The sequence below is a fragment of the Lygodium microphyllum genome, chromosome 8 (genome assembly GCF_053477565.2).
Source record: "Lygodium microphyllum isolate KBCC chromosome 8, Lygodium_microphyllum_v1.1.10, whole genome shotgun sequence".
Taxonomy (NCBI): Eukaryota; Viridiplantae; Streptophyta; class Polypodiopsida; order Schizaeales; family Lygodiaceae; genus Lygodium; species Lygodium microphyllum.
Genome location: NC_141142.1, coordinates 114,412,596 through 114,435,246, shown reverse-complemented (window position 1 = coordinate 114,435,246; position 22,651 = coordinate 114,412,596). Strand labels below are relative to the sequence as shown.

Below are 22,651 nucleotides of genomic sequence, written 5' to 3'. Positions count from 1 at the left end.
TTGGCCTGTTACCATGAAGTAACCGCCTTGTGCATCACATATGCTAAACAACCTTGCACATTTGATTAATAATTTAAGCAAATGTTATCGACAAGATCAAAGCATCTTAAAAATTCATGTTTCCATGATGGAACTCCCCCTGGAAATCCCTGCAATCGTCTTCCATTGCACTACATTGTACCAAAAGAAAAGCATACTACACTCAAATTTCCATAAGACATCATAGTCACAACATTAGCCAATGTTGTATAACCATGTCATATACCCCAAACCTTGCTGAAATTTTCCAACCGATAAACATTGTATAAATTGAAATACACTCCAAAATTGTTACTAGAAACCCATTAGATGCATCCATAACTCATGTTTCTCAATTGTTCTAACTCCAGAACCATAGTAAAGCATATTCTCGGCATAAACCATGGCTAAAACTATCAATGGCATTTACTAGCATGCTAATGTCCATGGAACCAGCTATAAAGCATTGAAAAAAACTGAGTATGAACTGATCACTTTCTGATCTGAGAACTGATCACAAACTAATTGCAAAAACGGATCTGTAATTGATGCAAAATTTGATGCAAAACCGATCCCAAAAGTAACCACAAACGGTTCTGAAATTGATCAAAAATTGAACTAAGACTAATCTAATTTTATATTTCAAAACCAAGGCAAAAACTCATATCTAATTGATTATACATACTCATTTGCATACATTTCAGAATGACTAGTACATTGAGTAGTGACCCCATGGCAAACATACTATCAACACAGTATCCGAGATCCACTACACACAAGAGTTGTTCACAACTGGTAGAGTGAAAGTACTACCTTCCCCTTGAGCATCAAGTAATACTCCACACCCCTGCTCTGTTACACCTAACTAAGCTCAAACTCAACTAGGCTGTAACTGACACACATCTAGATAAAAGCTACAACAACTAAGAATAGTTTGCCTAGTCATTCTCTTCCATCCACTTTGCATCTATTGGTGAAACAATGCTCAAAGCTTCACCAAAAAGTATATGAAAACTTACCTCTAACTTTACTTGCCTCAAAACCTCCACTAAGTTGTAAGCCTTTCTTGCCCTTAAGCATTGCGATACTTATACTTTCACATGATACACTTCCAGCTTAACTAATATGCAACATTGCATCCAGTTGACTAGCCCCTCATGTGTACCTAACATGCTAGGAGTACCACACATTGGTTCGTACATATAATGAGGAGTTGTGTCATACATCCCCGTATGTCTTGCTGTCCAAAAAGCATAGGATTGGCACTTTTAAGTTGGCCTTGCATATAAGTCGATTGCCCTGCTAGCATCATTTGCTTATACTCACTACCCACATTTAGAACTCTGCTATATTGGCTTTTCCTTCCCTGCATCTTGCTGTCCCGAAGCTCTCAAAGATGATTTTCTCTTGTTGCTTTGCTACCCTCTTTTAAGGGATACAAACAAGCACATGAACTAAAGATCATTTGCCAATTGCTTGAACATTTCAATTCTTGTCCTCAACTGATCTTTACACTGATTATCAAATTTTTCTTCCTCTTGTTAGTCATCACCTTTTAAAGGTCTGGAAGGATCCACATTTTGGTCTAAACTAGCATTATTAGCACATCATCTCTACTAGTTTCCATCTCACTATCTAAAGGCATTCTTGTTATAATGCTTAGTTCAATACAATTTCAGAATTAGAGCAAAGCTTTTGACATTCAACCAAGTGTTTCAAGCCCACCAACTCAAGAAAATTGATGGTATCCCAACAATGGAACCTTGCAACCAACCTTCCTCCTCAAATAGGATGGTAAATAACCAAATTAAGCACTAATTACAACAAGCATAAAATTCACGTAAACTGAAAATATACACTTTACCACTTTAATCTTGGAAATCGGACATCCAATTGGCCCCAAAACTCGTGCCCCTTGCGGTATTTCTTTAGCTTATATTGCAAATGGAAGGAGTACAACTGAAATCCTCTCATCTCCTCCGCTAATCCATGTGCCTCTTCTAGCTATCAAAACTGACCACAAGCCTCCAAACCAATTTGCCCCTTTGTTTGCTTGGGGATTGGCCTTCACCTTGCTCCTTGAAATACCAATTTAACCCCAAATCTGATACTGTCTGGCTTGCCTCTTGAATCTCCCTAAAATTCCTCGATTTCAGCTACTAGAATTCAAGTCCTAGGCCCTCAATTCTTAACACACATCCCATGGTGGCTGTCAAACCCTAATTTTTGCTATAAATTAGAGTCTACAATAGAGATTGACTAAAATCTCTTCCTCTGATGGTTCAAACTGTTGGAAAATGCTGAGATAACTTGAGAGACGCCTCGAGGGTAACAGAGAATGTTATAGAGAGAGAAATTTTCGGGTTTCATTGTGAGAAACACTGAAAAACTGTTGCTGCCCTACTCAAACAGCCATGGAAGCTCTGACCTACAGCTTAGGACCACCAAAAAGACTGTTGCTCCCTCTTGTCGGCTGTTACCTACATCACAAGGACCTTGGGCTACTATCACCCGCTCGTAGAGGGCTCCAAAGTGTTGTTACTTGTTGTAGGACTGATCCATGGTGGCTACAAATCACATCAGCAACATCTCCTTGCTCTCTAACAACCACCTCTCTCATAACGGTTGGAATAGACTTCCACTAGTCCTTAGAAACATTTTATCTACTTGTATGAGCAAGTTTTACCAAGTGGTAACCTTCAAATCCCATTTTCCAGCATTATCCAACTTTTTGAATTAATTTTCAGAATATTATTTTTGAAAATTAATTTTATAATTACTCTAGTGCTTAAAAAGTTAATTTCACCAACCAATAATTAAATTGGCTAGGCCCATTTCACATGCTTACTCCGTCTCCTTCTATGATCCATTCTTTGGAGCACTTCATGGTGGATCGTCAGCAGTTTTCGTATGAAGAGGGGCTAGTTCATTTACCCCTCATTCACTTTGATACTTCTACATGTATCCTTGCACCTTCATTTGGGTTTCCCCACCATTTTGTAGCCAATTGTTGCTGAGAGGTGGTGTTGAGATCGTGTCCAGCTCCAATTAGGGCATGCCCATCTGTTGTCCTAGGCACCCCACTATTTTACAGATTTTGTGCACACTTGACATATCTCCAGTAACATAAAACATTGTCTACTTATAGACTTGATTATATCTCACCCATCAGGCAGTTAGTAAATCAATTGTATCAGTCAGTTCATCACATCACCCTCTGCATTTGTGAGTTCAGTGTGAGGGAGTGTTCCCACATCCAGTTTTCTTTCAAGAGCATGACTCCCTTCAATCTTTGATAGTAACCCAATTATCTGGATCTCTTGTTTATCACATGACTTTATCACCCAAATTCAAGCAGCAAAATTTCTTTTCAATGTAGTGGAGGTGAGCAAATCAACAATTAAGGGGGCTCATATATTTTCCGTGCATAAAAAATCGCAAGAAAAGTGTGACAGTTATGTGCAAGTAGGGTATTACTCAAATTTGATCCAACAGCCAATTAAAATTCAGATTCAACATCAATATTTGGCAGGCTGTTTAAAAACAATGGGTAAGCTGCAAAAGAGTGTAGGGGAGGGATATGTGACAACATGGAGCAATCTACTTTTCTGCTGCCAGTTGAAAACAAGGTACTCAGCAACTACTTGCAATAGTCAAAAAGTCACTATCTCACAGTAATGAGGCTAGAATTTCCAAAGAACATCACTGCCTGTTTCAAACGTAAAACATAATGTTGACTTAACTGAGCACATGAGCTTGAATTGACCAGCATGAAGGTATGGGAAGATCAAAACATAAAAGATACACCAAGTTTTTTTACAGGAACTTACTTATGCTCAGCTGGATTAGGCAAAGCCTCATAAACAACATTGGTAACTGCATCTCTTTTTATCTGCATATTTCAGAAATCTGAGTATAACTTATTCTCAATAATATTACAGAATCTAAACACAGCTGGGTAAACTACCTGTGTTGCTTCTCCTTTCAAACCAACAAAAGAAATGCTAGTAGATGACCCTCCAAAGTTAGTAGGAAAATGTAGAATAAGGCTTGCAACACCTTGAAACCTAGCATATCTGCACATTATATAATTTCAGGGCTCGTGCAGACAAAACAAAGCGATTTTAAAAGAGCCTGTGACCATAGGCATTATAGATTTTACATACCTTGTTTGATATTCTAGCTCTCCACGAAAATTTTCTGTAAGGTCCCATTCCTACATGAAAAAAAGAGTTTACAGTCAGCAAAAGAAAGGACTTTAAGGAATTTTGCAATATTCTATTGCCACTGATACCTGGAGAGCCGTTGTAGCCCCAACGTTCAGAAAATCAATGTCTTCCCGATTTATAAATCTGCAGGACAAGAGAGTGATTATAAAGTCGCTACTTACTGATTTTTATAGGTAGCATGCACCTTGTCTATTTAAAGTTGTGACCTGTGTTTCAGCTACTGATTCTTGTTCAAAAGAGAAGTCAAAAAGTTCTCTCCGTCAAATCACCAAAGTTTAATGTTGAGCAGCCATGAGAGTGTCAGTAAGAAAAAGTTCAAGCTGCCGTGAAGTGTCGAGAAAGAAAAGTTATACAAAAATATTCACAAAGAGTATGTAGGTTTCTAACATGGAAGACATCACAACAAACAACAACTACAAAGATTATGGAGGTTTCTTCTCAATTAATTCATAGGAAATGAGAAATATCATATGAAAACCAGGGTGGCGACATAGCAATATTTAGATGACCAAAACGTGCATGCAAAACTATATCACCACATGAGAGATCATGCACAATACATTTCTCATCCACAAATTTGACAATCAAGGCAAACTTTGCAAGTGTGAAAACTAAAAACAAAATACTTATGATCTGTCACACATACAAAGCATCTAAATGTATAAAAGTATTGCCATTAACAGTCAACACAATTTTACCAACTCCTTTGACAGGATGAGGCATGTTATTGTTGCATGTGACAATACTACCCTAATGGGCAAGCTCGAGAAATGAACAAAGTGTGTCACGAAGTAATGTGCTTAATGGCACCATTCTCGTTGAAAGTGCCACACACATGAATTTTCAATTCATAATAGACATGCACAAATTATGTAGCACAGAGTCATAACTCCAATGCACACTACTTGTCAATTTTGTATCCTACATAATTTTTGCTAGTTCTAAATTATAAGGAGAGGCATTTGCAACAGCCATACCTCCCACTTTCTTCTTCGTCTCTTTTGCAGTCAATTTAGGACAATCCTTAACGACATGATCTCTTGTCTTACAATATCTACAAAAGCTTTTACTCTCAACTTTTTTCTCATCTTTATCAACCTTCTTTGTCTACACAATATTTAGAGAGTTTTTGCATACTAGTAGATAAGATAGCTTTTCCTTTACCTTGAGTAGCCACAAAAGCTTGATCTACAACATCCATAATGGACTTGTTTTCCCAAGATAGCTTTATTGTAGCAACTCCCCAATTCACAAAGCATTGGGATCTCCTTTCATTATCAAACAAAGAGTAAATGTAAATTGTTGATAATAATTGAAAAGGCCATTGAAAATAGCTTGCACAACTAAACTCTCTAGCAAAATCTCCTCCTCATCAGCAATTAACTGCTACTTAAGATCTTTGATCTTCGTCAAAAATTTGTTCATAAAATCGTCATCATTCATATATTCACTCTCTAATTGTTGAAGTAGATAAGCAACAAGGGCCTCATTTTTGCCTTGATACACATGTGCAAGTGTATCCCAAGTATCTTTAGCTATCTTGCATGAGCAAAGATACGGGTTCATAGTACATATAACACATAATGCAATCAAACCATGAGTCTATGAATCTTTGCCATCCCAATGAATCTACTCAACAAGTAGTGGTGCTCTAGCATTAACGACAATGGAATAGGAACTTGCAATATCCTCAAGAGAACGTGTTTATGCTGACATGCAGCTTACATAGCCACAACATGGCGTACATCAATTCCGTGCACAATGTTATACACTCCTTTTGTAACCAATCCATGACCCATTAAATAGACCCATACTAGACTAGATAGTTGGTTCCATCCACCTTGTCCTCCACAATTGTCATACAAAATACACCATCATTGTCAATCATGGCAATTGTTTGCACTTGATGCAAATGTTACATGTATAGAAAAAACTCTATCCAAAACCAATCTATTCTATATAGCATAGCACAAAGTAGACTATAAAAGGCCTTACAAAAATGAATCCTGCCGAAAATTCGGCACAAGAAGGCAAAATAGCATGGGTAATACTAAGAGTAGTGCAATGAACCCAAATCAAATCTTTGGTGATATCAAACCCAACACACTCTCTCTCAGCATTAGTCAACCTACTAACACTCGCCGCATGGTATTCCAATCAAAGAACATAAAGCAAAGGGTGTTGATGTGACTGCCTAAGAAGATGAAGCCCGCTCTAACACCAATTGTTGGATTTAGGGTTACAAGAATGCATGCAAATATCTTAGAGAAGAAGCAACAACCTAAGAGCACACAACACAAAGTATATTAATAAGTATCCATGTAGAAAATTTACAAGAATAAGTTTTCCATAGAGTGTATGGGCATTAATACAAGGTCAAGGGAAAAAAAAATATCCTAATGAGGGAAAAAAGTATCACGATGGTCCTAAGGATGTTTATATACATCGCTACCAGAATATATTTTAAAAAAGAGTATCAGAAAGGGGGTTGTTCGTGAGAAGATGGTCCTCTTTGATGCAATAACTTGGACATAGTAATAAGGAATGGCCATTTTTTAGCTTCCCATCCCAATCCCATTCTGTCCCCATACTGTCCCATGCACATCCCCATGTTAGAGCTCCCTCTTGCAGTAACAAGGGATGGCAATTCTTGCCCCCATCCTTGTTCCTGTTCCCATCCCCGAACCCCATCCCATGTTACTATGAACTTAAATGGAAACCTCCTTAACTATAAATTTGCCCAAACCCTTGCAAAATGAGTATCTTCGTCATAAGTATTCATCATTGCTTGTGAATCTTCATGGTGAGCCACTAATAATCGCAATCAAAAGCACTCTAGCAAATGCATCACCAACTACATTGTGCTTCTCAAAAGTATACATGATTTGAAAATAAAACATGGACATGAAATTTTTCCATCTTGCATGAGTCTTGAAAAACTACAAGCTTCAATGATCAATTTTATAAAAAATTCATTGCCCAAATGATAATGCACCCATAGCTTCAACACATGAACTACAACTAAAAGCTCCTCTTCATAAATATCCTAGCCTTTCTCCACATTATTTATGGCATGGCCTTGTTGATTGGCCACTGTACCAATAAAATCACTGAAAACATCCACTTCCACAATAATCCTTCAGCCCCAACGATACAATCTTTTCAAAACTAGTCTATATAGTCCAAAAGTGAGGGCTATTTTCAGCTTCATAAAGGCTGCATCTCTTTCTCCTTTCAACAAAAGGAGCTTTTCTCTTTGTAAGGTCATGAATAGGAGAAGCTATATGTGCAAAATATTACCCTTCGTTCTTGATAAATACAATAATATTCTTAAAGGAAACATTTGCATATTATCAATGATCTCCAAAGATATACGCCATCATTTGATTGAAGGAATTCATAAAGACCAAATGACGCACAAAAAGAAATTATGTGTACATTTGGTGAATTATCCCAATGTGATACTAACCACTCTTCAAATCAATGTAGCTAAAAAATCTTTACGTTTTCTAGATTATCTAAAATCTAGTCAATTCTAGGAATGAAAAACTGATTTTCACAATGATTTGTTGAGGGTTCAATAATCAAAGCACATCCTGAATGTCATCCTTCTAAACAAGAACTAATAATATACATGGTGAGCTACACAGCCTAATTAGCCATGGTTAAGTACGTTTTCTACTTGCTTTTTGATTTCTTCTTGTTAAGGACAACTTACATGATATCATGCTATAATACAAGGAGGGATGCCCAAAATGATATCAGTATGGTGGGCTTTTGATCTCTCTAGGGGAACTTAATAAGAAAGATCTTTCAAAACATGATATTTGTATTTTTTCAAGAGTTTAAGTTACTCTTATTTTTCAGCATTCATGTTATCTTCCAAGTCATTTATGTAAAGCATACAATATTGAGCACAATCCTAAATTACTCTACAAACTTACGTATACCTTCACCATAGGTATGGTATAAATAGTTACTCCAGCTTGGATCTTGCACTTCTTGCCTTTGTTTGTAATTTCTACCTTGTTTCTATGAAAAAAGATGATAGAGTCTACCCTATGAATCCAAGGCATTATCCAAAATCACATCACAACCATCAAGATCAATGATACAAAAGGTGTGTCGGTCATTGTAGCTTTTATTCGGAGTTTGACCTTGCCAATGTAAGGTACAAAAATTTCATTGTGCTACCATCATCGCCATTTTAAAGCTTGGCAAACTTTTGCTGAAGTCTGTCTTCATTCTTTAAGCCAAGCTCTTTAGCTAGTTGCAAGGAAATGAAGCTTTCATTCATCCCAAGGCCTACCAAAATTAGTATTTGCTTACCTTGCAACTATCACTCAATCTTTAACAATTTGAGTAACTTTGGAATGTGCGCTATGTTTGCCACCACATCATTAATGGCATTAATTGTCACCAGTGACTTGGACTTGTTATCAAAGACCTTCCAGCTACGTTTTCAGGTTGTAGCTGATTTCTCATCCATCAAGGAAACACCACACCAAAATGCAATTGTCTTTTGTGTGTGCATACATTTCCTTGAAGAACTATGGACTACATGTTCAATGTGTTTAATGACACCAACAAGGACTCAATCCATTCTTTTGTAGACTCCTAGTCCACCAACCAAAATATCACAAAGAGTGACTTGAAGATCGAAGATCAAAACCTCGATCATCCAACTGTCAACACTCTAATAGATCCAAAGATCAGAGCAGCCTTATCTCCCCCCCCCCCCCCCCCTATATATTTCCAACAAAGCTCCTACTTCAAGGCTCTGCATTGCCATTCTAGCACCATCTATACAAGTCCATGTTCTTCCATCCTTGCCCAAAGAAGATTGCCTCGATAGCACAAATTATGCCCTTTGGTCCTACAAAGTGAATCAAGTACCTTTGATCTGTGGGCATTTGTTATCCACACGGGAATCCCCACATTGGTTCTAAAATGGGCCAATCTACTTTTTGGGATTGGCTAGACTCTAGAGCTTGATCTAGAGTCTAGAGCTTGATCTAGAGTCTAGAGCTTGATCTAGACTTTTATCTTCATGAGTCTGCAAGATTCTGTCCTTGTGCATATCTGTAGAATTTTGTAAGTAAAGTGTGGTTGATTATATTACTCAAAAAAACTGATTACAATGGAGTGCTCATGCTCAACAGACTGGCTAGAGCTAATGAGAGTCACAAATACATCATGTATACAAGCCTCTCAAGGCGGTCTGGGGGGGATAAGAGCAAGAAGCCATGGAGGGGGGTGTATCGCCATCTAGGGCTGCCTGCCTACATCACGAAAAACAGGTCATGGTCGCCCCAAGTGCGCATGAAATGACATCGAAGCTCTTGACAATAGCCTTGCACCTGATCCCATCGGCTGCAGAGGGAGTGGATGATGGAGGTCCAAAGCTCTGCTAAGGTCGCCTGTACTGAAAGTCTCTCTCCGCCGAAAGCCTCCTAACACCGCACCTTCTAGATATGCCAGCCAGTGAGGCTCCCTATGATCTCCCATACCTCAAAGCGGTCTACTGTGGGTTCCAGCACCTGGCGGATGGGTAGAGCCTCTAAACCGACCACTGCGCACGACCCTGCCTTGATCATGAATATCGTGTCCTGCATTTCGGCCTCATACAGTAGGTGACGGCCCTGACTGACCACCTGCCAGCAGAAAGCTCCCCATGAGATACATCCAAGGCAAGGTGCTATACAACAAAGGATGCGGCATGCTCCTCTCCATACAAGCTGCGCCGCCTCACACGACCAAAGGCAGTGCTTTGGGGTTTCTAGAGGCTGCTGTGTACAGCGCTTACAACCTCCCTCCTTTTGCATCTGGGCAAGCCAGCTTCCCACCGCCAAACCTCCATGTGCCACAAACCATAAGAAATACGATACCCTCCTGGGCCTCCAACTATCCCATAGGCGGCACCAAAAGGTCCGTCAAAAAGGCTCCATGATGCTATGCTCCGCTCAGTACCTACTACATGACGACGCCCAATCCATATCCTCCTACATCAATACATGTCTACCAATCCTGGCGGTGTACTCTAGGAACCTCAGTGGCTTCTTGGCAACCGCAATGGCTGGCCATAGCCACTCTCCCGAGTCCCACTTCGGCTCATCAAGTGGCCTGCCCTCCCAAATCCAGAGGCGCCACTTCCTGAGCTCCTGCCAAAAGAGAAAAGAGTCTAGCTGCCATGTCTTCCCCTGAAGGCCAATCACCCAGATCCTCTTCCATGAAAGGACAGCTATCCCCTCATCCTGCTGCCTGACAAGAGCCAGACACCCCTCCTCCTATACGGTGAAGGTCCCAGGTGGAGTGCCACCTACTCTACCTGCCACCTGTAAGGGGATGCCTGTTGGTGAAAACCTGGTGGCCCATACTTCCCCAGGCTCTATCGGATCTCATATCGGGGGAGCAAGCCACTCCTGAGGTATTGCTGCGTCTATCTTCCTTCTCCTCAACTCCACTCCTCTCTGGCAGCCTAATACTCGTTGCAACACCTCCTCGTCCACCATCCTGTACACCTCCCGCCATGTCCTAATGGTACGAGCCGGCCAACCTCCCAACCAGCCCACCAGATGTGGTGGCACTCACCAATCTGTTCCCCTTTTCGATCCCGGACCTAGGGGTTCCAAATCACCGGTTGACGGTCTATCTCCTCTTGGCAGCCTGGGGGGCTCTGGATTAGGGCCTTAAGGAGGCCCTTCCATACGCAGAGCAAGCTGCAAAGGAAAGGTGATTTGGAGGGGTGATCTAGGCTGACATAAAGATCCATCTCAGGGATGGCCTCCACTCCCCGCCAAGCCTCAGTCTACAATCCTGAAGACCCTCCTGCAATAGGACCTTCCAGGTCTGCCCTCCCGGTGTGAGGTCATGGACAACTAGCTTGCCCAAGAGGACCATACTCTCATACTCTAGGCCTATGATCCCAAGCCCTCCCTCTGACTAATGTTGTATAATGGTCGCCCATGCCACCTTGGCCCTAGAATCCCTGGAGCCGTCTGACGCGGACCAAAGGAAGTTTCAAACTAGGCGGCGAAGCTGCACCACGCAAGATGAGGAGAAGCACCAACACGAGAGGCGATGTACTTGGCCGTCGCTAGGAGGACCTGGTTAACCACCAAGGCTCGGCCAGCTAGTGAGAGGTGAGCCATGCTCCAATAGGTCAGCTTCCTTCAAATAGAATCGAGGATTGGAAGAAACTGTTGGGCGGGAGTGATGTCGAGTCGCACCTGGAACCCTAGATACCAGACGGTCTACCCTCTGCTCACCCATCTAAATCCCAGGTGGACGCCCCACTTTGTGCTAGAGTCCGAGTCTGTGAGAAAACCAACTGACTTTCGCCAATTGATTTTCGCTCTCGTTGCAAAACAGAACACCTCAAGAGCCGGCCTCACTCTCTCCAGCACCAGCTCATTGTCCTCAATGTGGAGTGTTGTATCATCTGCATACTCTGAGTCTAACAACTCAGCCTCCTCTCTTACTAGAAGTCGGAGGCCACACAGTCCGCTCACACGTAACCCGAGGAAGTGGGACATCGCCTTTCCAAAGAGTAAGAACAAGTACAGGGCCAAGGGGCAGCCCTACCGAACCGATCTCTCCAACCGAAACTCCTCCCCACGCCTACCATCTATGAGAACCCTGCTGGTGGCTGATCTGTAAAGTGCAGATACCCCGTGAATCCAAGCCTAGGGAAAGCCCAGCCTCACCATGGTGCCCTCTAGGAAATCCAAGTCCACCTTGTCATAAGCTTTCTCAAAATAAACGAGAAGTACAACCAGTCTCTCTCCACTCTGTCGCCTCAAAGAAGGTGAACGCATTGTCCAAGATGCTCCTATCCTTGACCAAGCTTGTCTATGTGTCATGAATGATGTCTGGAAGCACGGGGCGTAGTCGCCTACCAATCATCTTTGTCAGTGTCTTATAGGCCACTGACAATAAGGTGATCAGTCTCCACTGAGAAAGCTCCAACCGCTCTCCCCCTTTGGGGAGAAGACTGATAAGGCCTGCCGCGAGACTCCCTGGCATCTGTCCTGAAGTGAAAATTTCCTAGAAGGCCATCACTAGGGGGTCCTTCACCACTTCCCAGTAGGTAGTGAAGAAGGCCTTAGAGAGGCCATCCTCTCCCAGGCATTTCTGCCCATCCTGTGTATGGAAAGCCTTCTCTAGTTCCTTTTCTATGAAGGGGGCTAGGAGGGAGCGTCCCATCTCCTCTGAGACAAGGGACAAGATGTGATCCCAAACCTGCTGCCTACATCATTGTCCTCTAGCTGAGACTGTCTCCTGCTGGATGAGGCAACTATAGTAGTCGGTGGCAATCTCCATCACCTCATCTGGGCTAGAATGAGTCCTCCCATACTAATCTCGAAGGCTGTGTATCTGCTCTCCTGAGGTGCAAGGCTAGTGCACCTGGGAAAACTCCTTGCACATCATGTCTCCCTTCCACGCCCAAAAAGCTGCTGAGGTGCAGAAAGAGAACTCCGAGCGCCTCTCCTCTAGGTCAACAATGGCTGCTCGTACGCGCACCTCCTGTGCATGGAGAGTGGGATCCCCTGGTGCCTCCTGTAATAATCTTTGCGTGGCTGCAAGGTCCCACCGAAGTGCTCTCTCCTCCTCCCAGCTCTGTTCCCTGGCCTCTATGGCTGCCTCTTGGCAGATTCTGCTCGATTCGGCTAGGACCTCTGCAACTTCCTCTGCAATCTGGTCCCTCTTGCCCCACTCCCGGTCCAAATCTGCTCTATTTGTCTCGTCACCTCCTCCCTCCTATAGATCGAGTCAAGGATTCGACAAGATCTAGTGTTAGGAGAACCGATCGATGATCCGACAACATGGTGCCTACTAACTACCCTATTTGGCCTCCACGAGAGCCACCCCACTCTCCCACATAAAACCTATCCAACCGCTCCAACAGGACTCCACCTAGCCGCCTGTATCCTTGAGAGAAGTTCAGCGACCTCTCCCTCCTGTGGAAGGCACGGTCTCTCCAGGCATCGTGTGCTCCTACTGCCAATAGAAAGACCTCCCATGCCTCCTGCTCCTCCCCAGCCATGCCTTGGTAGTTTCTGCCTCTATCCTGCTGATCCTCCAAAGTCTCCAAGCTGTTGAAGTTTCCTCCAACAATCCAGGAGTCCACCTCTGAAAGTCCATCCGCGATCTCCACCCAGAACTTGCTATGTACTCTAACCTCTGTGTAGGGGCATAGACATTGAGGACTCCAAGACACAAGTCCCCAATACCCAATCTAATCCATAGAACCCTCCTTGCCACAATCGTCCCATGGTCTCATACACAGGCGGTGAGACCCAGGCCAATAGAGGTGTATACGCCTCCACTCTTGCCGTGGGCACCTATGGCGTGTTTCTAGTAGGTGTGCAAGCTACCCAAGAGTACCTTCCCTACCCGTTGGGCCTGGGTGGGAGTGAGCTTGTGCTCCTATAGAAGTAAGATGTCGATCTGTCCAGCAAGGTCAGGCTGCAACTCCTGCCGAACAATCAACTTCTTGGAACCACGTGCCCCACAATAGTGGAGACTATTCACGTTCCAAGATGCAAGGTATAAGCTCATGGGAAAACCTGCAACTGACCGAACAGGCATCTGTTCGGTGTGGAGATTGCTAACGAGAAGAAAAAACTATGGGCCATGCAAGTATGCTTTGCCACAGGTCTGGACGACGAACTCCAGTTCCCCATGGTGGCCCTCAGCCAAACCATAGGGGTGATAGATGCTCCATGTGGTACTATCAATGCATCTATCAGCCATGCTGAGATTCATGACTTTGTACACAGGTAAAAACGGGCCACCTGTGCCAGGGGCCACTCGATCACATCCCTCAAAGCTTTCCACTGTGGGGAGGCTCGAAAGATAATGCTCAAGTGTGGGACCTCGGCACCAGGCCACCAGTTAATGTCCATCGTGCAACCAGGCCACTGCTGTGCAAACAATGCTAGTCCTTCTTCCATCCACTGGGAGATGTGGTCTGCCACCTGACTCTTCAGCTCATCCTCTATCTTTGGCGTCGTCCAATCCCCTTAGTGAGAGGACTGAAAGAAAAAGGCGTAGTTTGGTCCATCCGTTGATGCTAGTAAATGGACCTTGCCCCTCCTTGACTTACGAACCATGAAGATCCCCACCTCTAGAGATAGAGGGAACTCTCCGTGCTCTGCAACCCTCAGGTAGGACCATGGGCCACTACAAAAGAACTCCTATGGCAACAACTGTGTCTGTCTCGGGAAGATATGACAAGCGGCAGGGGCAGATGAGTTGGTCCGCTGTGTGGGAGGGGAAAACCTACCGGTGTGAGGAGGATGTAGGCGTGTGTGACTCATCACCTCCTGTGGAAGAAGGGGAGTGGGTCTGGGAGGGATCACCTGAAACGGGTGCAGATCAATGGGGGGGGGGGGGGGTGGGGGGAGGGGTGGGTGGGGGAAAAGAGGATCAAGGGATGGTGTAATGGTGGGAGATACATAGTGAGTGCGTGTGTGTGGTGGTTTTGGGGGGGGGGGGGGGGGGGGGGGGGGGGGCGTGGGGGGGGGGGTGTGGGGTGGGTGTCAGGGCTCTGGGATCTCAAGTGGGGTAGTCTGTGGCGCAGGTAATGGCTATGGGGGATTGCGGTCCTGCCGGGTGGGGCAAGCAAGGAGGGCTGCAAAGTGCTCTGCCGAGAGGGCGTCACTCGCCCTCTTGCTCCCTACTATCCAGGCTGCGTCTGAGAAGTTGGCTATGGCCCCCCCTGCCGTCTCCCTCTCTGCTGTCTTTGGAAGCGTGTGAAGCCGTCAGCGTCCACCTATGGGCCTATCGACGGAGCCGCCTTGGCTCCGAAACACGTACAATCTACTACCTAATGCCCAAAGTCGTGGCAGTGCAGGCATTGCCCTGGTTGCCCAGCCACAATGACCTGCTACCTAAAGGAGTTACCTCCTACCTCAATCTCCAAGAACTTTGGTATACTCTTTGTGTCTTTCACGCCCACTCATAACTTTGGGACTCCTGCAGTTGTCACTACATCCGCGAAGGAGGCAAGGATAACTGTGCCAAAGAGCCGTCCAAAGTCCTCCACTAGCTGGCGGTACTCTACCACCAGTCCGGGGAAAAGCAAGGTGACTGGGTGTCTGAGAAATCTGTTGTGGAGCGCAAATGACTCCACAGTGAAGCCGCTATACGAGGGAACTATGTAAATGACTCCCTTCGTGGAGACATAGGGCGAGCTCTCCACTAACTCGCGAGCTACATCCGCAGAGGTGAGTCAAACCATGAATATCCCTCGGCCCATGAGGACTGTCTCCACGATCTGCACTGTGCCAATGCGCAGCGTGGAGTGGAGCCAATCCCGCAACTAGGCCCTTGATGGGGAGTGTCCAACGACCTGACCAAAGATCGTTGTTTCTTTCAACTCCAGCTCTGTGGCATGTACGGCTAAGAGCTATTTCTCAGAGAGGATGATGCACAAGGTGTTTGACTGGGGGGCACTCGCAAAATGCGCCGACGTTTGACCAGAGATTTCCATTGCGTGTCCCTGCTCGAAACCTACCTATCACGTTGTTGTGCTACTTGGGGGGTCGGGGGGGCGGGGGGGGGGGGGGGGGGGGGGGGGGGGGGGGGCGGGTGGGAGGGAAGGGAGCAACTAGAGGTGGAGGGGGAGTGATATATCCGTAGAATTCAGATCACATCAAAGGTTTAAACAAAGCTATCTTCTCTCTATCAACAAGAGACCTTGGCCCATCATATTACCACAAAGAAGAAGCTTTGAATGCTTTCCACTAATGACTTCCCTTTCCTAAAGAACCATGTCAACAAGATGAGCAATTGTGGGATGAGCTTGTATTCTTTAGTAAGACAATCTCATCAAAGGACATAGCAATCATTCTCTTCACACATCTCCCATCTCCAAAGTATGATGTCTTTTATATTAGTTTACTAACATTTAAAGTTTAAGTATAGTTATTAGGTATGAAAGGTACAATACAGTACGGTACTAAATGGTACCTTATGCTTTTATAAGGTATGGCACGATATTAGTACGAAAAAAATTTAAGATGATTTTTTTAATAATAAAAACCATAAATCATTAAATGATAGAATACGTGTTTAAAGTGAAAATAGTCATTTCATTACAAAACAAGATGAATACATGAGGGTGACCATCGCAGTCGCACGGGCTGCGCAAAACATGCGATACAACTACAGTCTAGTGTATCATAGTGGCATCATGCATATGGATACAATGATAGTAGATATCTGATACAGAAAATAGAGAGACCTATGAATCTATGATGAGGCATCACTATCATCATCGTCATCAAAACCATTTGAGTGCTCATCAAGAGAGTTTGAAGATGACTCCTCAGCATGATATGATGAGACACACTCATACTCATCCTCACTAATGAGGTTACCATCATCATCAAATGATGGCTCCCTAGGTGGTAGCTGTGTAGGCAAGGGGGGGATGTCATCATGAGGCACAGGATGTGAACTACTAGAGCCCCGCCTTATATATGTCTGCAAGCCACTCAACCACCCCTCCTTGATATTGGAGGGTGTCAAATGACCACGCCCCTGCTACCACCTACTTAAACTCCTTGTCCACGAGCAAGCTAACAAACTCCTTGCCCACGAGCACCCTAACTGTGAGTGTCACGAGTATCTACTGCTATAAGCTCTCTATAGAGCTCTACAAAAATCTTCTCCTCCTCGTCCACCTCCTGATGTACACTCGAAAGAGTGTCGCCCGTCAACTTGAATGTATCAACATTCACCTACACAATGTAGTGATGTACATAAGATTGTAAATGCTAAAGTCTGAATTCTAAAGTATAAACTTCAAAGTTCAAAGTTTAAAACAACAAATTTTAAATTTTATGATTAAGTGTTTAAACTTTACATGCTTCGGACTACCCATGCTCATCATAGCCCTCATCATGCGTAAGTTAGTGTGGCAATAGACTAGCCACTTTAACTATCATGTGCTAAGCCGATTGCGAATCTTTGTGTGAATGAGAGAATAGACACTCCAATTTCTCTCACATGCACCCAAAGAACAATCCTCGGCAAGAACCCTCATGGCTAAGGGCTGAAGGGTCTCCAATGCATATCCAAAGTTTTGCCTCCAAAATAAAGGCTTCACAAGTGTCTCTCTCCTCCAACAAGTGGGAGAAGCAAAAGCCACATGCCCTCTCTGATCTGCATAGCATCCTACCTCCTCCAGCACTGCATTGTGGTCATCCATAGGGACCACACGAATCAAATAAGCAAGTTGGTCCAAACGGAACTCTCTATCATCCATAACCATCGGTGACTTATAGGCTGAATGTACCAATGTGGCAAAACCATAGATGGGCTTATGCATCCATATCCACAATGCCGCTTTAAAGAAGTGAACAAAAAGGCCCATGGTGGACCCCCCGCAATCACTCATACGTAATACCCCATAAAAGGGAGTCACGACAATGACAATGGCACAAACTTTTTGTCAAAACTACTCATTAAGGCACACGTACTGTATGGATTTGGCCTCCTCTATCTCATGCTCATCCCACTCATTCCATAGAGTGGATACCACTCTCTGGGCCGGACCGCACCTCATAAAGGTACTCCAGCAATAACCACATGTAAGCGAAGCAAGTTGAAGAAGACTTCTTCAACTCCAATGTGCTATGCTCACAATATATCGCAAGCACCTTTACATTTACCGTGAAGAAGGTGACAATTGATGTAGCTTTACGGACCACCCTCTTCACCCACTTGAGCTTCCCATCGTCCTCCATGAGCAAGGCCAAACAATGACTTGCACATGGAGTCCACACAATCGTGGGAAACTCGGCCTCAAGCAAATGGCCCATGCGCTGACAATTCGATGCATTGTTAGTAATAGCTTGCACCACATTTGAGGGGCCCACCTACAACCACATTTACAAATTACAAGTATACTAATAATACTTGCAGATTAGAGAGAGAAAGAGAGAGTTGAGCCTTTTAAGTTTCAACTTTCAAGATTCAAGAATCAAAAGAGATGGGATTGGAGGCCTTGGGGCCCGAGAAGAAAGAGAGAATCGAGATAGATATTAGAGAGAAATTAGAATAGGAAGATAGAGAGTTATGCATAAATCAATTATCATAATGAAAGAAAGTGAAACAAATTTAAAAGGCAATGTATACCTCAATGATAGCTTGTCGAATGTGGTGGTAGATGAATGTGCCTGTCATTTTTCTTCCCCTCTTGCCAATATCTATGGCCCGCAAAAAGTAAGTGCCAAGTGAACATGAGATGAGTATGTTGATGATGCCCTTTGTTGGGTATTTGACTCACGCCTCACTTACGCCTACGCTCATATGGGAGTGTCGGTGATCAGTAGGACACTAGGGCACTTTTTACTCTCCGTAGGAGAGGTTTTTTCCCCCAGACTTATAGTCTTATTTTCGTATGTGCTTATGTGCTTATGTTACACACTTATGGGCACTTACCGTGTGTCGGGTGTGAACACCCCCTACAACCCTAAGGTTTAAGGGTTGTACTTTGTACTTTCATGTTACACTCTTTCAATATATTGGATTGGGTGTCGTGCTTCACTCTATCTCTCTCACTCTCACACTATCTACTGCACTCTCAGCTGCATTTCGATCCTATCACCATCTTTACATTTGGTATCAGAGCAGTCTGCAGTCTGCAGACTGTAGCCCCCACTGTCTGTGGCCCCCGTCAGTTCTGCAGCTCTGGCCACTAGCTGAAGGCACCATCAGTACCTACGTACGCCACCTGTCCCAGCAGCGCCTCATCCTCGTCAGGCACGACCTGCAGCTCGTCACCCGTACTGCTCGTCAGCTCCACCGGCCTGTTCGTCCACTGACCAGCGTCCGCCCTGGCCACGTCAGGTTTTTTTTTTTGAATTATCCTTTTATTCCAGAATAAATTTCTGGCAGAGGGGGTTCCTATGCAAGCAGACATAGAATCCAGGATACATGTCTGGGCCACAGCTGATGCAAATTTCTGGGCACATTCATTAGAAATTTTGGGGCTTTTATGTATTTTGAGGACAGTTGCATATGAACTGCAGTTACAGTCACAGAAAGACTGTTTTGAACACATTTGAGGCAAAATTTTTGGGGATTTTGATATTACAGTGTTGCTGAGCACTGTTTGTCCCTTGGGAAGCGTACATTAAAGACAATTTTTGATAGAGTACGCCCTTGCACATTAATTGCAGATGTGTGCTTGCTGCGATTTCTGAAAATTTGCAAATTTCCAATTCTTACTGCTTTGACATTGCTCATTTGTCTTTGGAAATTTGTCATCATGGCAAATCAGGGAGGTGATGTATTCACGTATGTATCCAAGGAAGACAGATTGGACGGAAACAATTATTCGCTATGGTCATTCATGATGAAGAATGTATTAGTGGCCAAGAATTTATGGGATTATGTCAGTGGAGAGGAAACTCGACCGGGAGTTGTAGTTCCCGTTACTCCTCCTCCTCAAGGGGCACGTGGACAACGGGGACCTCAGCCCGCTCCACCTCAACCGCTTCCTCCAAGAACTGCAGCTCAAAAAGCTTGGGATACACGTGATGCACAGGCCTTGTCGCTGAGTGCTTTGGCAGTTCAATGCTCCATCATCCCTCACATTCATTCAGCATCTTCTTCACGAGATGCATGGCTGACTTTGGAGCATATGTTTGCACGAAAGAATGAGACTCGGATCTCTTTCTTGAAGAAAGAGTTAGAGACTTTGAAGATGAATGAGGGTGATTCTATGCAGGATCACTTGAATAAGATTCAGGACTTGAGGGAGTAGCTCATGAATGTAAATGAGTACTTTTCGAATGCACAGCTGATATCCACCACCTTGAATTCCTTACCTCCTTCGTACTTGTCTTTTCATACTGCATTGAACCTCACCATGAGGATTGCCGAGCACCCACTCACTTTTATTCAGCTGGTTAGTTTGCTTCTAGAGGAGTAGCAAACAAGGAAAAATAATGGTGTGGATGCTATAGTCTCCGAGCAGGCTTTTGTGGCAAGACAGAAAGGCGAAAACAGCAATGTGAAAAATGCTCCACAGAGTTCTGGCACTTCGGGCACATCACAAAATCAGACACAAGGAGGGACGCAAGCTAAAAAGGGAAAATGTCATTATTGTAAGAAGCCAAGCCACTATATCACTGAGTGCAGGAAGCGCATTACCAAAGAGAAGAAGGAGGAGTCAGGAATGTCTATTTCTACTACTCCTTCCACTGCTAGTGAATCCGCGTCCTTTGTTGTGGATGGCTCTATTCTCCGCCTACAAGATGCTTTGTTTGTGCGTGGAATCAAGAAGAATTTGCTTTCTATTTCTTCTTTGGCACGTTGTGGTTTGCAGGTCACATTTGATTATGACCGTTGCATGGTTAGAGATAAAGAACGCATGACTTTGGTCTTGACAGGATCTTTGTGTCATGGTTTATATGAGCTGGATGCTCTTTCAGTAGATCAGTCGGCATACTTGACATCCACTCTTACTCCTGCTATGATACAGGCGGAGTTATGGCATGCTCGTTTGGGGCATGTAAACTTTGGTAGCTTGATGCTTTTGCAGCGTACTCAGAAGCTGGATGGCTTACCTCTCTTGGAGAGACCTCCTGAGCACTTATGCGAGGGATGCATTTTGGGGAAAATGCATCGTTTCTCATTTTCCCGTGATGTTGCTTTCAGAGCAACAACCAGATTGCAGTTGGTACATTCAGATGTTTATGGACCTATGCAAACAATGTCATTGGGCGGTTGTTACTATTTTGTGACATTCATTGATGACTTTACATGTTTTTGCTGGGTCTACTGTTTGAAAAAAAAGTCAAAAGTGTATGATGCATTTTTGGCTTTCAGTGCACTTGTTGAAAATCAATCTGGATGCAAAATTAAGACTCTCCATTCGGACCGAGGGGGGGAATACATGTCCTCTATGCTGAATTCTTTTTTGAAGCAGAAAGGCATAGTCCATCAGTATACTACTGCCTATACTCCACAGCAGAATGGGGTAGCAGAGAGGAAGAATCGGTCACTCATGGAGATAGCCAGATGTATGCTGAAGGCAAAGAGCTTGCCTCATAGTTTTTGGATGGAAGCAGTCATGTGTGCTTGCCATATTTTGAACAGATGCCCTACCAAAGCCTTGAAGACCATCACACCTTTTGAGGCTTGGAACAGTCGTAAACCTTCTGTTGGCCACTTCCGTACCTTTGGGTATCTTGCTTATGCCCATATTCCACAGGTACTTAGAAAAAAGTTGGACAACAAGGCTGTTAAGTGCATTTTTATGGGATTAGCAATGAGAGCAAAGGCTTGCACACAGTCAGGAAGCTAGACAGTTACTTAGATGGTATTTGCAGACTATGCAAGATAGTCCTTTGGATGCACCCATGGCTGGTCATACTAGAAGGCAAACTCGTTTGCATGATTCAGCACATACCATGGAGTTTGTCATGGCAGCAAGTACTTTTGATAGTGAAGAGCCTGAATGTTTTGAGGATGCACAACACAGTGTGCATTGGATGGCAGCAATGCAAGCTGAATTAGATTCTATTACTAAGAATCAAACTTGGGATTTGGTGTCTTTGCCATTTGGAAAGAAAGCCATTGGAGCGAAATGGGTCTACAAACTGAAAAGGAAAGCAGATGGATCCATTAATAAATACAAGGCACGGCTTGTAGCTAAAGGCTACGCAGAGAAAAAGGGCATTGACTATGAGGAGACATTTGCTCCTACTTCCCGTATGACGACCATCAGGTCTATGATTGCTTTGGCTGCACATTATGGTTGGACAGTGCATCAGCTGGATATCAAGACTGCATTTTTACATGGGGAACTTCAGGAGGAAGTTTATGTACATCAGCCCATTGGCTTTGTAGTTGAAGGCTCACAACATTTGGTATGCAAGCTCAAAAAGGCACTATATGGTTTGAAACAAGCACCTAGAGCTTGGTATGCAAAAATAGATGCTTTCTTGCTTGGTCAGGGGTTTCTAAACAGCTCATCTGAGTCTACCCTTTACGTATGTAAAGAAGGGGGATCTATGCTGATTATATGTCTTTATGTTGATGACCTTTTGCTCACTAGAACACATGCTGATCAGATTTCAGCATTCAAACAAAATTTGCAGCAAACTTTTGACATGTCTGACTTGGGAGTTTTGCATTACTACTTGGGTATCCAGTTCATACATGATGCTCGAGGTATTGGGCTATCACAGTCAAGGTATATTGGGCAGCTTCTTGAGAAGTTTGGCTTACAGGATTGCAAGCCAGTTTGTACCCCCATGGAACCTGGACCGAAACTATCATTACATGATGACAGTGATTTGTTTGATATACATACATATACTCCTGTAGTTGGATGTCGTATCTACCTATGCAACACTAGGCCGGACATACAGTTTGCAGTT

General features: G+C 43.9%; 1 protein-coding gene across 3 annotated transcripts in view; it reads right to left on the bottom strand.

The window, feature by feature from the left end:
- LOC148032757 (PITH domain protein (DUF1000)) overlaps positions 1 to 22,651 on the bottom strand; it is a 157,913-nt gene that overhangs the window by 25,381 nt on the left and 109,881 nt on the right. The window contains exons 5-9 of one of the 3 annotated variants that reach the window (XM_087684168.1): positions 4,313 to 4,370; positions 4,185 to 4,234; positions 3,986 to 4,094; positions 3,849 to 3,910; positions 3,540 to 3,727 (exon numbers count right to left, since the gene is read on the bottom strand). In XM_087684168.1, the coding sequence (XP_087540294.1) occupies positions 3,721 to 3,727; positions 3,849 to 3,910; positions 3,986 to 4,094; positions 4,185 to 4,234; positions 4,313 to 4,370 (286 nt within the window). In that variant the 3' untranslated portion in view covers positions 3,540 to 3,720. Of the gene's footprint in view, positions 1 to 3,539; positions 3,728 to 3,844; positions 3,911 to 3,985; positions 4,095 to 4,184; positions 4,235 to 4,312; positions 4,371 to 22,651 lie in introns of those variants that run through there. The other 2 variants (XM_087684167.1, XM_087684169.1) reach the window with 2 other exon arrangements.